Source organism: Galeopterus variegatus, unplaced genomic scaffold (assembly GCF_000696425.1).
Source record: "Galeopterus variegatus unplaced genomic scaffold, G_variegatus-3.0.2 Scaffold468, whole genome shotgun sequence".
NCBI classification, from domain to species: Eukaryota; Metazoa; Chordata; class Mammalia; order Dermoptera; family Cynocephalidae; genus Galeopterus; species Galeopterus variegatus.
The window spans coordinates 115,966-133,678 of record NW_007726579.1 but is presented as its reverse complement, the minus strand read 5'-3'; the positions used below and the strand labels follow the sequence as shown (position 1 = coordinate 133,678).

The window sequence follows — 17,713 nt, the reverse complement described above, 5'->3', positions numbered from 1 at the left end:
CTAGCATTTTATTGGTAGTTTAGTTGTCTTAGGTGTCTTTCGTTCCTTGCTCTCTGTTTTGCTGTTTGTTTTCTGTGTTTGTTGGTTCCTGAGGTTGCAGCTAGTGTTTTTGTTTGTTTTCTTTTCATGATTGTCATTTTTATTATACTGGTGGGTTTTGATTTTGCTTGGATTATTATGGCTGTGGTAATTATCTTTCAGGGTCCAATCCCAGTACTCCCTTGAGAATTGCTTGTAAGGGTGGTCGTGTGGTGATGAACTCCCGCAGTTTTTGTTTGTCTGAGAAATATACTATTTGCCCTTCATTTTGGAAGGACAGCCTTGCAGGGTAGAGTATTCTTGGTTGGCAATCTTTGTCTTTTAGTATTTTGAATATATCATCCCATTCCCTTCTAGCCTTTAGGGTTTGTGTTGAGAAGTCTGATGTTAACCTGATTGGAGCTCCTTTATAGGTTATTTGATGCTTCTCTCTTGCAGCTTTCAAGATTCTCTCTTTGTCCTTGAGTTTTGTCATTTTGACTATAATATGCCTTGGTGAAGCCCTTTTTGGGTTGAATACGTTTGGAGATCGTTGAGTTTCTTGGATCTGTAGATCTGTGGTTTTTCTTATGTCTGGGAAGTTTTCTGCCACTATTTTGTTGAATATGTTTTCAATACATTCGCCTTTTTCCTCCCCTTCTGGAATACCCATGATTCGGATATTTGAGCGCTTAAGGTTGTCTAATATCTCTCTCAGATTTTCTTTGATATCTTTGATACTTTTTTCTTTTTTCTTGTCTGCTTGTATTATTCCAAAGAGCCCATCTTCAAGAACCGAGGTTCTCTCTTCAACTTCCGTTATCCTGCTGGTTAAACTCTCCATTGTGTTTTTTATTTCGCTGAATAACTTTTTCAGTTCGGCAAGTTCTGCTATGTTTTTTTTTATGACAGTGATTTCTTTGTACATTTCCTCTTTCAGGTCCTGTATGTTTTTCCTGGTTTCATCATGTTGTCTAGCTGTGTTTTCTTGTATCTCGTTCAGTCTCTTTAGGATTAACACTTGAAATTCCCTGTCATTCATTTCAAGGGCTTCTTGTTCTATAGGATCTAGAGTTTGAGATTTATTGACTTTTGGTGGTGTATTTTCTTGGTTTTTTGCATTTCGGGTATCTCTTTTTGGGTGTTTGTTCATTTTGGCAGGGATTTTCTCTCGAATCTTGGACCTCCGATTCAATAGATGGGGCTATTGAGCCTTGCAAAGCGTTCAGAGCTCGCAGAGTTGGGCCGGTCCGGCGCGTTTCACTCCGTTCCTGCGCCGGTTCTGCTGGCTTTCTTGGCCTTTGTTGTCTGGGCTGATCGCTCGTTCCCGCAGCAGGGCTTGGGTGCTCTCAGGAGTCCTCTTCTGTGTCGGCCCCAAAACCTCGAACCTGCTGCCGCTTGTTTGTCGATGTAGGATCGTTGTTGAAAGAATTATTCGCCTTTTGTTGCTCTTGGAAATGCAATTAATACTCTGGTATCGCAGCGCACACCTCTCAGGATGGCGCTGTCTCCTGTCACGGCCCTTGATATTTCTTAAAGACTACTTGCTGGTGATTATCTACACAATGAGTTAATAAAATAATCCGTGACTCTTTAAAATACAAAAAGAGAAGAGAAATCCATGTGAGAAAATGTCAGGCTTGTCATAATGCAAGGCAGAATATAAATGAAGTATATGAGTTATAACACCAAGGTTGAGGGTTCGGATCCCTGTATCAGCCAGCTGCTAATAAATAAATAAATAAACAAATGACGTATATGAACAACACAATGGGGGTCAGAAAAGAAAGTATTAATTCGAATTGAAGAAGACTTCAAAAGATGGCATTTGGCCTAGGGTTGGCACTTAAACGAAATTTCAAAAAGTGGAGACAGGCATTACATGCTAAGGGAACAGAAATTAAAATGTATAGCATATTTGGTAAGAATAAGCAATAATACTAATGTATAAAGAAGTACAAATATTTCAGGGGGCAGAAGAAGAAGAAAGAGATAAGATAGGAAGCGAGGGAGGGAGGAAGGGAAGGGAGGAAAAGACAAGAAGGAAGGAAGGACGGAACGAAAGAAGGAAAAGATAGGTTAAGGTTAAAAAGAAAGGCTTGCAGAGGGTTCCAAAATGTGGAATTTTGATTTAAGTGCAGCATTTGAACATAAGTAAAATAATCAGAATTCAGAAAAACTATAGGTATGGATAACTAGTAAATCAGGTAGGAAGCAACTGCAACAGTCCAGGTTAGAAATGAGGAGAGCTGAGCTAGGGCAAGAATACTGGGATCAGAAAGGGATAGATGGATTCATCATATTCTAGCAGCAGAAGTGAGAAGACTTGATACCCAACTAGAAGGAATGGATGAGGGAGATGGACTCATTAAAAAAAGAGAAAAAAAAGATCTCAAGGTTTCTAGCCCAAGTTACTAGGATAGAGAGCTCCAAACATTACAATGATGGTTAGAAGTATAATTAAACTGAAAAGGTGTTTACCATACATTATGTTTTTAAAGCAAATAAAATAGTAGGTACAGTAATGATCCTATTTTGGTTAAAACACACACACACACACACACACACACACACACACGGTTAAAACACACACACACACACACATCAAGAATGACAACACTTTAGATGGCAGAATTATTAAGGATTTTTACTCCCTTCTTTAAGACTTAGTTACAAGTTCTTATTTTTCTAATAATTGGGTACTATTTACCTAATAAAAACTTAAATAAAAAATATATAGTAGGGTAAATAAAATTAAGTAGAATGCTCAGCAGACATTCCATGTTGGTTTCTAGATAAACTCAGATTTTCAGAAAAGAAAAAACTAACTAAACATAAACTGCACATAAATTAGCCAAATAGTTTATTTAGTTACAGTGTGTGTGAATCTATGAGTTAGAAGGCTAAATACAATATGAGAGTTATTGTCAATCATGAGATAAGGAAAATATCTATATTCCTTGAATTTGTCTTCTAGTTTACTTTTAGGTAAGAAAAGCCATGTCTAGAAATCAAGTCATCTTTGATTTCTCTCTTTTCTTTGCCACTACCATCACACAGTTGTCACTATACAAAACTGTAAAAGATACCATATCCTCTTCAGTCTGATTGGAAATCAAAGTAATTAAAATGAATGAAAACATCCTCAAATGTTTGATGCTAATGAAAAAAATACATATAATAAAATAAGTGAAAACCATTTCAGAATATAAGCTTGAACAGTCTTCTATGATAAAGGTATATGTGTAATCTTAAGGTTTTTGTGACATAAATTTTTGGCAGCTCAAAACCTTGGACCTTAATCAGGGACTTCATAGGTGTAGTTTCTAGATGGCCAAGTTCTGAATAGTTGAGACAACTATATTTGTGTTTATATGCCACCCAACTTAATAAATATTTGTCTACTTATTTATTAATGTCATCAATACAATTAAAAGAATGGTTAAAAATGAACTACACCGGTAGTGGAACATAAGTTGGTATAATCATTCTGGAAGGCAATTTGACTATTTGCATCAAAAGCCATAAAAAAATGTGAGTATCTTCTGACTCACAAAAAGCACTTCTAAAAATTAATCTTAAGAAGGAAGAAAGAAAGATAAGACAGAACACAATAAAATGTTGAACTTTCAGGAGAGAACAGACCTATAGTTACTAGAGGTGGGAAAGTGGGAGGTGGCACCGTTTAGGGAGTAATTGTGTAATGGACACAAAGAGTAATTATGATTTGTAATGATGAACGTGCTAATAATACTGATTTGATCATCACGTACTGTACACAAATACTGATAGTCAACTCTGTACCCCATAAATATGTATAATCAAAAATAAATAAATAAAAATAATAAAATCAGAATTTCAGCACAGTAAAGGACAAAAAAAATAATAAAATAGAAATTTTATTTATCATGCCTTTTCACACATAGTAATTGCCAGCTAATTTCTAAATACAAAGAGGAACAGAGACTTAAATATTCTTCTTCAAATAGCGATCCAGGTAAGATTTCTGATAGTAAATTACTCTTTGTGGTTGTACCATAGATAAAAAAAGTATGAGAAAGGAACTGTTGATCACAAAAGAGCAGTTAAAAAGATTAATGTACAAATTGCATGTATATTTTTTCTTAAATGCTTTCTTAATAATCTAGAATTTAGAATTATTTAAGAAGTTAACTGTAGGTAATTTACAATCTGAAACAATACTGTCTGAAAAAACTTATTTAACTGTGGCCCCTAGAATTTTATATGATATTGTATACATAAGAAAAAGATTTTTAAATTACTATGTTGTACGTTTCCTCTGTAATCACATTATAATAAAGTGTACTTGTCATAAAAATGGATCTATTTAATTTTTACAACAAATGGATTTCATTCAGTAAAAAAATTTAAAAATTTTAAAAAATCTTAAGGAATAATCATGCAATCCCTGTACTGGTCAAATAAAAAAAAAAAAAAAAGAAAGGAATAATCATGGATATGTGCAAAGATTATTTCACAAAAATGTTCATACCAAATCTATTTATATAAGAAAAATGGAAAACAGTCCAAATGCCCATTAGGGGATTGATGAAATAAATTATGGTATATTTGTGTAATATAAAATTCTGCAGCCATTAAAAATTATGTTGGGATTCTTGGAAAATGATAGTAGTGGTGGCAGTTTTTGGAATGCCCAATTATCCCCATAAAAATAGAGAAACTAAGACAGCAGAACTGAAAATCTATGGACAACATCTACAAAAAACTAGGTGCTACGGGTCAATTGTGTCCCCAGTTGGAAACATGATATCCATTGTAACAGTGTTAAAAGGGTGGGAAATCCAGTCATGGTATTTGAAAGGTGGGGCCTTTTAGAGGTGATTAGATAGTGAGGACTGTGCCCTTGTGAATGAATTGATCCAATATGGAGTAATGGGCATGGTTCTGATGACTGTAAAAGGAGAGCAAGTGAGGTTAGCTCACTCTTGCTTAGCCCATGGGATACCCTCCATTGCCACAGAACTCTGAACAGAGTCCCCACCATGAAAGCCCTCACTAGATGTGTTCCCTGGACCTTGGACTTCCCAGCCTCCTAAGCTAAGAGAAAAATTTCATTTCTTTATAAACTACCCAGTTTCAGGTATTCTGCCAGAAGCAGCAGAAAATAAGCTAATACACTAGGTAACGTGGTACCCCTATGAAACCCCAAATGCAAGTTATAAGACTTGAAAGGCATCAGAATCTGTGTAGGAGGAAGCAGAAGGAAGTAACGGGGCATTTGACTGACCTAAAAACCCAAAGCAGCCAACTGGTACTTAATGGAAATCTAGGACAGCCAATTTGAGAAAGACAGCTGAAACTGAGAGTGGTTTTGCATATTTCAATCATGGGTGAGTATACTGGGTCTGTGAACTGAAGGGCTGGAGCAATCTGGACCCTATAAGCTTTCAAAAATAGCCAAGCAAAGATCCCTTCTGAACAAAGCCCCAGATTAAGAAGAAATAACTGGGAAGAGAATCCAAAATGAGCAGCATAGGTCATTTTGACAAAGGACGGAGGAGGTTCAGATAAAAAAAGGAGCAAGGAACACAACCACGAGAAAGAAAACTTTTACTTTACAAAATCATCAGAAAAGGGAGTTCCAGACCCACAGATTTATACACGATATCTTCAATAACTCCTAATTTTAAAGTTCAGGAGAACTAATTTCACATGAAAATAAACAATATAAAAGGATTGAGGCCAAATCCCAAAGTTATTATTTTAAAAAAGATAATATAAAAGAGATTATAAAAGATCACCAGAAAGATATAACTACAAAAGAGATAAAAACTATAACCTACTTTTTCTTTTTTTTTTTTTTTTCCTTTTTTGTCTTTTTTCGTGTCCGGCAATGGATTGCAACCCTCAGTGTCGTGCCCGTACCGGACCGGGACCAGCAACGGGACCGCAACCCTCGGTGTTGCGCCCGCCCCTTGCTCAGCCAGTGAGCGGGAACCGGTCTGTATGTGGGATCCGAACCCTTGGCAGGAGCGCTGCTGCGCTCCCAAGCGGCGCACTGTAGCAGTGCGCCACCTGGCCGGCCCAACCTACTTTTTCAAAACAAGTCAAAAGACATGAAACAAGAACATAAATCAGAATTAAAAAAACCTTAGAAATGAGATGACAAAATACAAGGGAAAAAAACACCAGAAATGAAGATTAAACTAGAAGGAATACAGATAAAATAAATAAATGTACAGGTATACCTTAAGAGAAATAAAAGCCAAAAAGAAGGAAAATTTAAAGAATCAAAAGGAAATTAATAAAGATTTGATAGAAAATAACAAATACGAAAGAAAGGCAAAGATCCAACATGCATATAACAGGAGTTCCCAAAGAAGAAAATCAAAGCAAGAGAATAAAAATAAATATTAAGAACTAAAATTAAAGTTTCCTAAATGTTTTTAAAAATTATTTTTGAAACAACATTATTGAAAGTGCACACTGTATACCTGAAATAACTGATCCAAAATGATCAACAACAAGACATAGTCTAGTAAAATTACTGGACTTTAAAGAAAAAAGTCGTTTGGGCATCCAGGCAAAAAATAATAAGTCACATACAAGTCTTTCTAGATAAAGGAAAAAAATCAGACTGTCATTAGGCTTTGTCACAGCAATGCTTCATGCCAGAGGTAAATGGAGTAGTGTATTTAAGAAACTCAAGGGAACAAAATGTGTACTGAAGATTTTATATCTAGCTAAATCAATCTTCAAGTTAATGTCCATAAACTGTTTTCAACATTCAAGAATTTAGGGAATATTGCTCCCAAAGGCCCCTTCTGAAGAATTTACAAGAGAATGAGTTTTAGACATCTGAAATGACTAGAGAGGGGAAGAGTAGAGGAAGGTAGAGGTGAAGCAGCCATTTTTCCACTACGAGAGCATAAGCCTGAAACTTAAGATTGCAAAGTGGGTGACATCCCTGAACTTTAGGACTAGCCCTGATCTACATACCTCTGGAATTAGTACTAAGTTAGAAAAATAAACCTTATTTGGTTTTTTAAAAGTGATATTGTAGAAGAATATTTAATGACATGGAAAATTATTCATGATATATTAAGTAAAAAGAACAAATTCTAAAGCAGCATAATCTCATTTTCTAAGGAGAATAAATGTATAAATACCAAAATATCAATAGCAATTTTCTCTGGATAGCATTATGGTGATTTAAATTTTTTTCTGGGTACTTTTCTGTATTTTCGTCATCATTCCTGACATAGGAATAAAACCATACCATAATAACGTCCCTCTGGTAATGACATCCAAACTGGATGAGAAAACATGGACTTTTATGCTGAAGCAAGTTGTGTTATTGCAATTCTTTTAACATACTCAGCAAAATCTCCAAAACTAGAAATGCAGTTAGACAATAATTGTACTTTTTAGTTTTGCAACATTTTCATATTTGGGAATTACACTGACTATGGATTTGTCTTGTCTGGACAGTCTACTATTAAGATCATTAACAGTAGTTTGAAGAAAAAAAAAAGAAAGAAAAAACCCCCTCAGTTAACATCAATTAGGTAACTGAGTCTATCTACATTTTAGACTCTATTGAACAGAAGCGGGAATCAAAGCTCTATGACAACTTTAAAGAAATACTTCAGTTTTAAAAGTTAATAACTATGTTTTAAATTATAAATAAAATGAAATATAGAAAACATACCAATGAACCGAAACCTAGGGTCCAAAAATGTTCATTTCGGACTTCTAAAACTCCATCCAAGGTAGATACCTAATCAAAAACAAAAAAGGTTATCAGGGTTGTCTGTATTTTATTTGACATATCCAACACAATTTAGTCACTGTGGACTTGTTCTAAGCCTAGAAATGACATGGCCAAACCCTGCACAAAGACACTCCTTAGCCAAGAGAAGTCCCAGATGACTCAAGATACCATTCCTGATTGGTCAGTACTAACCCAAGACTTTGTTTTCCCAGTTTCTTGTTTGCCTCACTCCTTGTAGAATCAGATCTGGACTGCTCAGTCTTAACCTCCCTCTGACTCCCCCACTTCTTCAACAGTGTATGGTTCTTTTTGTTTTATCAGTATGACACATATTTATATCCAGTGCTTGTGGTATCAGATTTTTTACTTATATTTTTTATATTCTCAATCATTTCTTTCTCTGGATTCCCTCATAACAAATCTTTGCAGAACAAAAGATGTTATTTGGATGTGGGCAGACAGGAGACAAACCCAGAAACAGGCTTCACTACCTGAAACAAGTAGCCAGGTGTTTTGGTAAAAGTGGCTAATATTATGTTAGGTGTGAAATAATCAACACATAAAATAGGCCTTTGACTTTTATTAAAATTCTAGCTTTAAATATAGAGTCATAATAATCACAGCATTTATACAGCTGATAGGGTAGTCTTTAGACCATTACCTTCCACATTTATTTCAAGTCAATTTAACTTTCAAACTGAACAATTCCTAAAATTTTACTATTTTTGCCACTATGTTATGATTCCTATGGTGTTATTATAAAGAATACAAACTCGCCTTCAGTTTTAAAAGTTAAAAACTATGTTTTAAAATTTAAAATAAAATTCTAAGTAGGGTTGAATAAAGGATTATATGTTTGTACCCTTTCAATTTCCCAATATAAAATGAACAGATTTTATTTATTATTCCTTCTTACCTCTCTGATAAGTTTGTCCAATTGACCAATAACATGAGGTGGTGTTGTCTGGGGAAAAAATAAAATAAAATATGAATAACCTAGGGAGAAAAAAATTTTTACAACAATGGTCCTGAAAACCCCCAAAATGGTTTTTAAACCAGCTTTTGCTTTGACATGTGCCCTATCATGATTTAGGGAAGAGAAGTTTCAAATGACCCCACTAGTGTAGCCGTATCACAAATCAGCTCAAACTCATTTTTTTAATCTCACAAAGAAGCTGCTACCTCTAAAACCAAATAAGACTTAAAGAACCAAGCAACAAAAAAAAAAAAAAAATCTCCAAAAAATAGTTAGAAAAGTAATATTTTGTACAGGGCATAGCCCTATACAACTATTATCTTATTGTTATTACTGCTTCTGGATATGGAGCTACTGCCCCTAAGTTTTAGAAAATGCGTGGAGACAAGACAGAAGGAACAGCATTGCTTATATATACATCCATCCCTGGGAAACTACCTTTCTCTTTGGGGGCTTATCTACAGGTGTGCCTATTGTTTCAGTAAATAGCAATTTGCCATTTAAAATTTTTTAAGTTTGAAATTTAACAGTTTCACTGATCCAGTGACAGGAAATTTGAAAACAATCATAACCGGGTCATACAAAAGCCAAAGCACATTTACTGAGGGATAATAAATATTTTTGAAATTTTTAAAGTAAAATTTTTTTTCCCTTGAAACATTAAAGGTAAATAATTTTAAGTTCATGATTTTGTGTTACATTACAAATACATGAGGATCTGTGCCTATTTCATGGTCCATTGGAATTTCATCTGGTTCTTATTATATGAATTTCAGAGATTACTGTCTGACTTCATTTCTAACAGGGCCCTCCGGTAGCTAAAAATTTCACAATGTGGTAGAAGCACACGTACAATTTTTTAATCTGGTAGAAGCACATGGCTAATATTAAGCATGCACACTGAAAGAAGAATCTTACCTGGAGTAGTACTTTCCCACTGTACACACTCATGGGATACATAGTGCCAAATGTCATCAGGGCAATGGCTATTGCAGAGGCAGTGTCTACAGCAAAATAATTACTAAAAAGAAAAAATAATTCTAAATCCTAAATGCATATCTCACTGGTCATCTTACAATTCAATATACTGAACATGAATTATCTAAAGCAATGAGACTGTTTTATCACAATTGGCCATTACTGGAAAGGGAACATCTCGAAGGATAAAAAACAGTTTTCAGAATCCCTTCCTGTCAAGTGGAAAAATAACTAATAATTATGTTAATTAGTATGAAGAGGGATGATGAAGAAAAAAAATTTGTTTCTCCCCTATGTATTTTTAAGTCAATCTACTTGTCAACTAGAAAGATTTCAAATATATTCATTTGCTTGAAACAGACAAATAAAAAACCTCAACTAGTAATTTCTGATACAGAGAGACCAATGGAATTCATCAGCAATTCTACCAATTTTCCTGTTTTTTTTAAAAAAGATGACTGGTAAGGGAATCTTAACCCTTGAGTTGGTGTTGTCAGCACCACGCTCTCCCAAGTGAGCTAATCGGCCATCCCTATATAGGGATCCGAACCCATGGCCTTGTTATCAGGTCTTGAATACTTTCCCATATTATTAAATATTTTTACATAGTATAAGTGTAATGGCAGCATAATATTTTAGGTATGCTGTATTTTGTTTAACTAATGTTTTATTTGGGGGCATTTAAATTACTTCTAGTTTTTCACCATCATTAACACCATCAAGATAGTTATTATTATTATTTTTTTTTTAAAGATGACCAGTAAGGGGATCTTAATCCTTGGCTTGGTGTTGTCAGCACCACGCTCAGCCAGTGAGCAAACCGGCCATCCCTATATGGGATCTGAACCCGTGGCCTTGGTGTTACCAGCACCACACTCTCCCAAGTGAGCCATGGGCTGGCCCAACCAATTTTCCTGTTAAGACTAATTCTTCACAATAAAATTTTTTGAAATACCCCAGGAATTTCACAAGGCAAGTTTCTCCAGGAATTTGTTAGAAACACTGTGGCTGAAGTACAGCATCTCATCAACAGTTCAGACAGTGCTGAAGTTCTAATAGCAAGGGACCAAAATGCCAATAGTTATAAGCTCATCTTTCACTCTTTTTCACTTTTTTCCACATGCTGGGAATGGAAACGTGAGTAAGACATAGTCCCTTTCCCAGAAATAGCAGGAGCTACAAATGTGAAAAACAATGAAGCACTTAGGATACTAAAGTAGAAGTGTCTGCAGGGTACCATGGGTACACAAAGAGTGAGTGACAAGACTACTGAACTGGATAATACAGAAAGGCTGAATATAAAAAGAGGAAGTGACATTTAAGCCGAGCCTTCAAAGATGAGCAAGATAATGGGAGGAAGATATTCCAGACAGTGAAAGCAGCACATGCAAGGGCATGGAAACTCTAATGCAGCAACAAAACCACAAACAGGTGCAGATAGGTGAATGGATAGTAAGGTTGGCAGGGGCTTGACTACACAAGACTCCATGCTAACAACTTTTAATTCTTAAAAATATGCAAAGAGGAGGGTTTTTTTTTTTGTTTGTTTGTTTTTGCTGCTGGCCAGTATGAAGGGAAGGGTTTTGAAACAGGAAAATATTGTCTGGACTGGTAATTCTGAATGATCACATTCATGGCAAAATAGAAGCTAACTAGTGATGGGTGAGAATGAAAATTAGAAGACCACAAGGCTATTCTAATTAGGCCAAGGAAATGATAATAAAAGCATTAATTGGGACAACAGCAATGAGAATCAGAAAGAGGGGGAAAATAAATAAATATAAAGGAAAGATTAAACAAAACTCAGTGACCAATTAGAACTGGCTTGGGAAAGGCTAAGAGGGGAGGAGGGAGAAGTAGTAGGTGTTTAAAAATGCATTGGAGAGACTGGTCAGTTAACTCACTTGGGAGAACATGGTACTGGTAACACCAAGGTCACAAGTTCAGATCCCCATACTGGCCAACTGCCCCCCCCCCAAAAAAAAAAAATTAGAGAAGAATGCATTGGCATTCCTCAAAAAATTAAATATACAATTACCATATGATCCAGCAATTCCACTTCTGGGTGTATAGCCCCAAGAACTAAAAGTGAAGGCTCAAACAGATATTTGTATACCCATGTTCATGGCAGCATTACTCATAATAGCCAAAGGATGGAAACAATCCAAATGTCTATCAGTTAATGAATGGGTAAACAAAACGTGGTTATGTACATAAAATGGAATGTTTTTTAAAATTTATTTTTAATTTTATTTTTTATTGTAACATAGTTGTACATATCTGTTTGGTACTGAGTTAAATATCAATACCTGTGTGTAATATGTGATGCTCAAATCAGGATAATTAGAATATTCAACATTATACAATGTAATTTGTTTTTTGTGTCCCTTTAGCAATTCCACCCTTAGCCACCCCTGGTCCCACCTCTGGTAACCTCAGTTCTGTTTGCTCCTTTTCAAAGTTCAACATATTATTGTGATTACTGTAGCTTTCTTTTTTTTCTTTTTTAAATTTATTTGTTATTTTTTAGCTCCCACTTATGAGTGAGGACATGCAGTATTTATCTTTCTGTGCCTGGCTTATTTCACTTAACATGATTTTCTCTACATTCATCCATGTTGCTGTGAATGGCAGTATTTCATTCTTTTTTATGGCAGAGTAGTATTCCATTGTGTATATGTACCACATTTTCCTTATCCAGTTGTGTAATGATTGACATTTAGGTTGGTTCCAATTGTTGGTTATTGTACTTAGAGCTATGATGAACACAGGGGTGCAGGGATCCCTTTGACATGATGATTTCCATTCTTTGGGGTATATACCCAGCAGTAGGGTAGCTGGGTCATATGGCAGTTCTATTTGTAGTTGTTTGAGGAACCTCCATATCATTTTCCATAATGGCTGCACCACAATGGAATGTTATTTAGCCTTAAAAAGGGAAGGAAATTCTGGCTTCCAGTTAGCTCAGCTGATTAAGGTGCAGCTTTATAGCACCACGGTCACAGGTTCAGAACCCCATACAGGCCAAAAAAAAAAAAAAAAAAAAAAAAGGAAATTCTGACACATGCTACATGGATGTACCTTGAAAACACTATGCTAGGTGAAATAAGGCAGACACAAAAGAACAAATATTATATGATTTCATTTATGTGAGGTACCTGGAGCAGTCAAATTCATAAACACAGAAAGTAGAATGGTGGTTGTTAGGGGCTGGGTGGAAGGGATATGGGGAGTTACTGTTTAATGGGTATAAGAGTTTCAATTAGGGATGATGAAAAAGTTCTGGAGATGGATAGTGGTACACACAATTAAGTGGTACTTAATGTCAGTGAACTGTATGCTTAAAAATCGTTAAAATGATAAACTTCTATGTCATGTATATTTTAACATAATTTTAAAAAGAATGCACTGGAATAGATAATAGTAGCATTTACTGAGATGGGAAATTCAAGAAAATACTGTTTTGGAGAGAGGCGAAAATAGGTTCAGTTGAGGTAGACATGAAGAGAAGTCAGGAAGAAATGCCTTTTGGAATTCCGTAGAGATCTGGGCTTGAAATAAAGATTTGGGAATCACACAGAGGTAGCAAGTTAAAAAAAAATGTGATCTTTAGGAGAATATGCAAACCAGGAAGAAAAATAATTAAAGACAGATTCTAATAAACACTAATATTTAAAGGGTAGGTAGCCAAAGAATCATGTCAGAAAATGTCAAGCTTAAAGCAGCTGTAATGTTTATTTCCCAAAAGCCTTTAAAAAATTGCTTCACATCTACTTCCTCTTCCTCTCTCAGCAATAGCAGCTGTGGCTTAGATCTCTCTCACTGTCCTCTTCTCTGTTTTATTCATCAGGTCAGCAGTAGGGAATTTAAATTATTTTTCCAGTCTGCATTATACATTCTGGTAAGAAATACTTATTGAACCCAATCCTGTTAATTTTCAGATGAAGACACTTGAGGACAAGACTTGATCAAAGTTACACAGTTCATAAGCAAAAATGCTAGAAGCTTGACACCTATCCATCCTGCTGATGCCCTTAAACGTCATGTCCCAGGAACTGAAACAAACTTGACAGCAATAAAAAAATACTTACTTAATTTCAATTAACATATATGTAATACAAAGAGCAAATGCTCCAGCAAGATCAATCAAAACAAATGGATTCATTCGGGGAAGGAAGATACTGCTAAGTCCTGGAATAATTCCACACAAGCTATGGAAAAAAAAAGAGAGAGTATTCATCAGCAGAAAAAGAGTATCACCATAATACTGATGAAAACCTTGTAAAAGTTAACTTGTATTTTAGTATCATACTATGTACTTCTTACAGAAAGCAAAGAGGAGTTAGAAACAAAGCTCTCTCACTTGTAAAGGTCTCTTTTGTATCATCAATTAAAAACTAAGAAAAAGTAAAAAGAGAATAAGAATCTGATCTGTGCAATTCATGTAGAGGCCCCAGCAATAAATAATGTAAGTTCCCATGATAGATGCATTGCTTGTGTATTCTTTTTAAATTATGAAACTCTGTAATATCTTACCTTCGACTAAGATCTGCAACGTGCTCTTGAAGCCAACTCGTACTAGCAGCTTTAAGAAGAAAATACTTAAATTATGCATATAGATTAAAGCACTACCAGAAATACTTGAGTTCTTTAATTTTACAAATAAAAGTTTGGTGGTGGCTGTATAACATTACAAAAAGACATGCTACTACTCAAATCTAGAACTTTTTCCTCTTTTATGAATTTAAGATAAAAAGGGCACTTCAAAAAGTTCATGGAAGGATTTGTATTATATTTAAATTTCATTTTTCTACAAACTTTTGGAAGTAATCTCATACTAAAACAAAAGCAGTTTCAACTATAATATACAGTAGACCTGAAGGAATTAGTGAACTTACATACGTCATTGTTATTATTAATTTGAAGTTTTAAAGGCTCTTTATACTATAAAGCAGGGCTTCCTAAACAATGTGCTGAGAATGGGTTGTATGTATACCAATTATTAATTCCCTCAGCTCTCAGAAAAGCCAGGTGGGGATCTGGGTGCAAAGACACCTTCCAGTTACTGTCCCTGAACAAGTAGCCTCCAGTTTCAAGTATCCTCTTCCATTTATCCCAGAGTGTTACAGAAATATTTATTTTTTGTGTATCATGATGTAAAAAAGATTGGCAAGCCCTGTACAGATGAAGAATAGAGCAGTTAAGAGCTCTGATGCAAGAATACCTGACTTTAATTCCCTGCTTTGACCATCACTAGATGTGTGACCTTGAGAAAGTGATTTAATTTCTCAGTGCCTCAGTGTAAAACAGAGATAGGAAAATTAATTACTTCATATGATCATGGGGAGAATTACATGGGTTATTCTCTGTAAAGAATTTAGCACAGTACCTGGCATATAGAAAGTATTCAATATTATTTTCCACTCAACTTTCAAGAAACATCACAAATCTTGATGTTCTGAGGAACCTTCATTTCTGGCTAATTAAAATATAAACTAGATAACCTTTCTGGAAATAAACCTCGCAATATATATCAAAGCCTTTAAAAAATGTTGTGTTTTTAATCCAGTTCATAATTCCTTTCTGGGAATTTATCCTAAAGAAAGAATCAGAAATGAAGAAATGAAATTCGATGTAAAGAGGCTGGTTATAACATTATTTATAAAAGGAAAGTTGGAAACACGAAAGAATAAAGTTTAAAAATATTCATAAAACAGAATCATTATGCAAGCACTCAAAAATCATTTGTATTCAACAAGTATTTAATGAGACGCAATGCTCAAGAAACAATGTATCAAAAAAGCCAGACATGGGCTGGCCCGTTGCTCAGTTGGTTAGAGTGCAGTATAGTAACATCAAGATCAAGGGTTCAGATCCCCGTACTAACAAGCCGCGGAACAAACGAAAACAAAAACAAAAAGTCAGACATAAAATTGTAAATACATACAATTCTAAGTACATAAATAACTACAATTCTAAGCACATAAACCAATACGCATATAGAAAAAAGTGAAAAGAATAAAAATGTTAACAGATATTATCTCTAGGTAGTGACTGACATTATAAGTATTCCTTCTTGTGCCTTTCTCTAAATCTTTGTACCTTTTTAAAATGTCTACAGTGATATATTATTTTTATAATTTATAAAAAGGTTTTTCAAAAAATTCTGTATCATTATTCAATTTTCTAGTTCATGCAGTAATTCTTAAATTCTGACTCATACAAATATAACTCATCCTCATAACAGTCATAGAGTTGCTTTAACTTGAATGGGACTTTTAGAAACCTTTCTTCGCTTGACTGTCCTAGTGTTCAAGTCATTCAGACCTAAAATGACCCTCACCTATCTGTGCTTCTCTGTGCTTCAAAGTGTCGGTCTGGGCACACATCCCACTTTTCTTTTCATCTCATTTCTCCATCAATTAGTGACTAACTCTTTATGGTTTAATACGATTCCAAAACATTGAAATTATTGAAAAATGCCAATAATTTAGGCTGCTGAAGTGAAAAGCCAGACTGAACTTGTATATATTTCAAAATAAAAGATATTTCAAAAGAAATATCTACTACTTTCAAATATATGCCCATCCACTTTTCTGCTAAAGAAAAGTTCCTGGGAACCTATTCAGTTAACAGAATACAATTCTTTTCAAATAGCACATCAACTACTCTAAGTATACTAATGCTTCCAAAATTCTTACAATAGACTTTTCCTAGGTAGATTACCTAATCTAAAATCTCATTCACATTATTTGGTAAATGTAATTTTTCATTACATATAATTTAATATATTGGGCAGTGCTGTCTGTTTTTAAATAGTATGTTATTTTAAACCTTGAACAATGAGATTTTATTTTATAATTCTCTATTTAAAGAAGGCCTGAGAACCTTTGGGCTAGTTCTCTTTTCTCTCAGAATACAGTCTCTTGCTGATTGATGAGTTAATGAAAAAAAGGACTTATTTCATGATATATTAATCAGATTTTTAAATTAATAGTAGATAAAAAAACATACCTTCAGAAACATAAGCAAAAGGTTTATTCCGAATAGAAAGCATCGTGAACAGGTTGAAAGAAAGAGCCACGAAAGTACCAACTAGTAATCTTCCCCTGAAAAGAACAACGATAACATTCACCTTTGTTTTTTTCTTGGTAACATCAATATGTAATTTCAGTATGTAGAGAGACTATGAGATGGGAAGGTAGAGTGCGTCAATGGTTTGGTATTCCCACAGTCAAAAACTAAATATGGTTTCTAGCACCAATAAACCATGTCCTATGTCTTCTTAATCCATCTTACAAAGGACAAAAAAGGACTCTTAGCATTAACAATATCTTTTTACAGGCAACTGCTGTTATAAATTTGTAGAAATGCTAATGATACTTGATTTACAATATACTGGACAAGTCAGACTTTCCTGAATTAAATTAATCAGAAGAGGTAGGGTCCATATATAGTTGGCAATGATGCGGTTGATAAATACAATCTGTTTTCTAAAGGTACTATGGAAAGATTACGGAGGTCAAACTTGAAATTATAGACGACTAGAAGGAGCTAGCTTAGTGTGCTGGCCTGGGTTGGGATATAATCAAGGACCTGAAGCCGAGAAACAAAGGCTTCCCGTGCAGTATTAAAACATCTAGGGTTTGGCAACTGTTAAGGGTGAAGAGAAGGAGTCTTAGGATTAGAAGATTTTATTTTGAAATACTGGTGACAATGTATATCCATACTCTGAAATCTGATCATGGCCAAAGTAACCACTATTCAATAATATATCAATTAATAATCAGGAATCAAACTTATTAGTAAATTATACATCAAAAATAAGATCTCACGTGTGTATCTCAGGCTGCTCCAAAAAGCGTTCTGCACTAAAAGAAAAAAAATTTATTAAATAAGTCCTGTAAATTATAAAATTAAAAAGCTTTATTAAATATATAATTAATCTACCCTAAAGTTTAAAAAATCTTTTAATACTATAACCA

General features: G+C 34.5%; 1 protein-coding gene across 2 annotated transcripts in view; it reads right to left on the bottom strand.

The window, feature by feature from the left end:
* The window catches only part of SLC30A6 (solute carrier family 30 (zinc transporter), member 6), a 47,169-nt gene that overhangs the window by 4,352 nt on the left and 25,104 nt on the right, over positions 1–17,713 (bottom strand). Inside the window, exons 3-10 of one of the 2 annotated variants that reach the window (XM_008569144.1) lie at positions 17,564–17,599; positions 16,743–16,837; positions 14,265–14,313; positions 13,820–13,939; positions 12,810–12,824; positions 9,669–9,771; positions 8,691–8,738; positions 7,712–7,780 (exon numbers count right to left, since the gene is read on the bottom strand). In XM_008569144.1, the coding sequence (XP_008567366.1) occupies positions 7,712–7,780; positions 8,691–8,738; positions 9,669–9,771; positions 12,810–12,824; positions 13,820–13,939; positions 14,265–14,313; positions 16,743–16,837; positions 17,564–17,599 (535 nt within the window). The remainder of the gene's footprint in view (positions 1–7,711; positions 7,781–8,690; positions 8,739–9,668; positions 9,772–12,809; positions 12,825–13,819; positions 13,940–14,264; positions 14,314–16,742; positions 16,838–17,563; positions 17,600–17,713) is intronic. The other variant, XM_008569146.1, reaches the window with a different exon arrangement.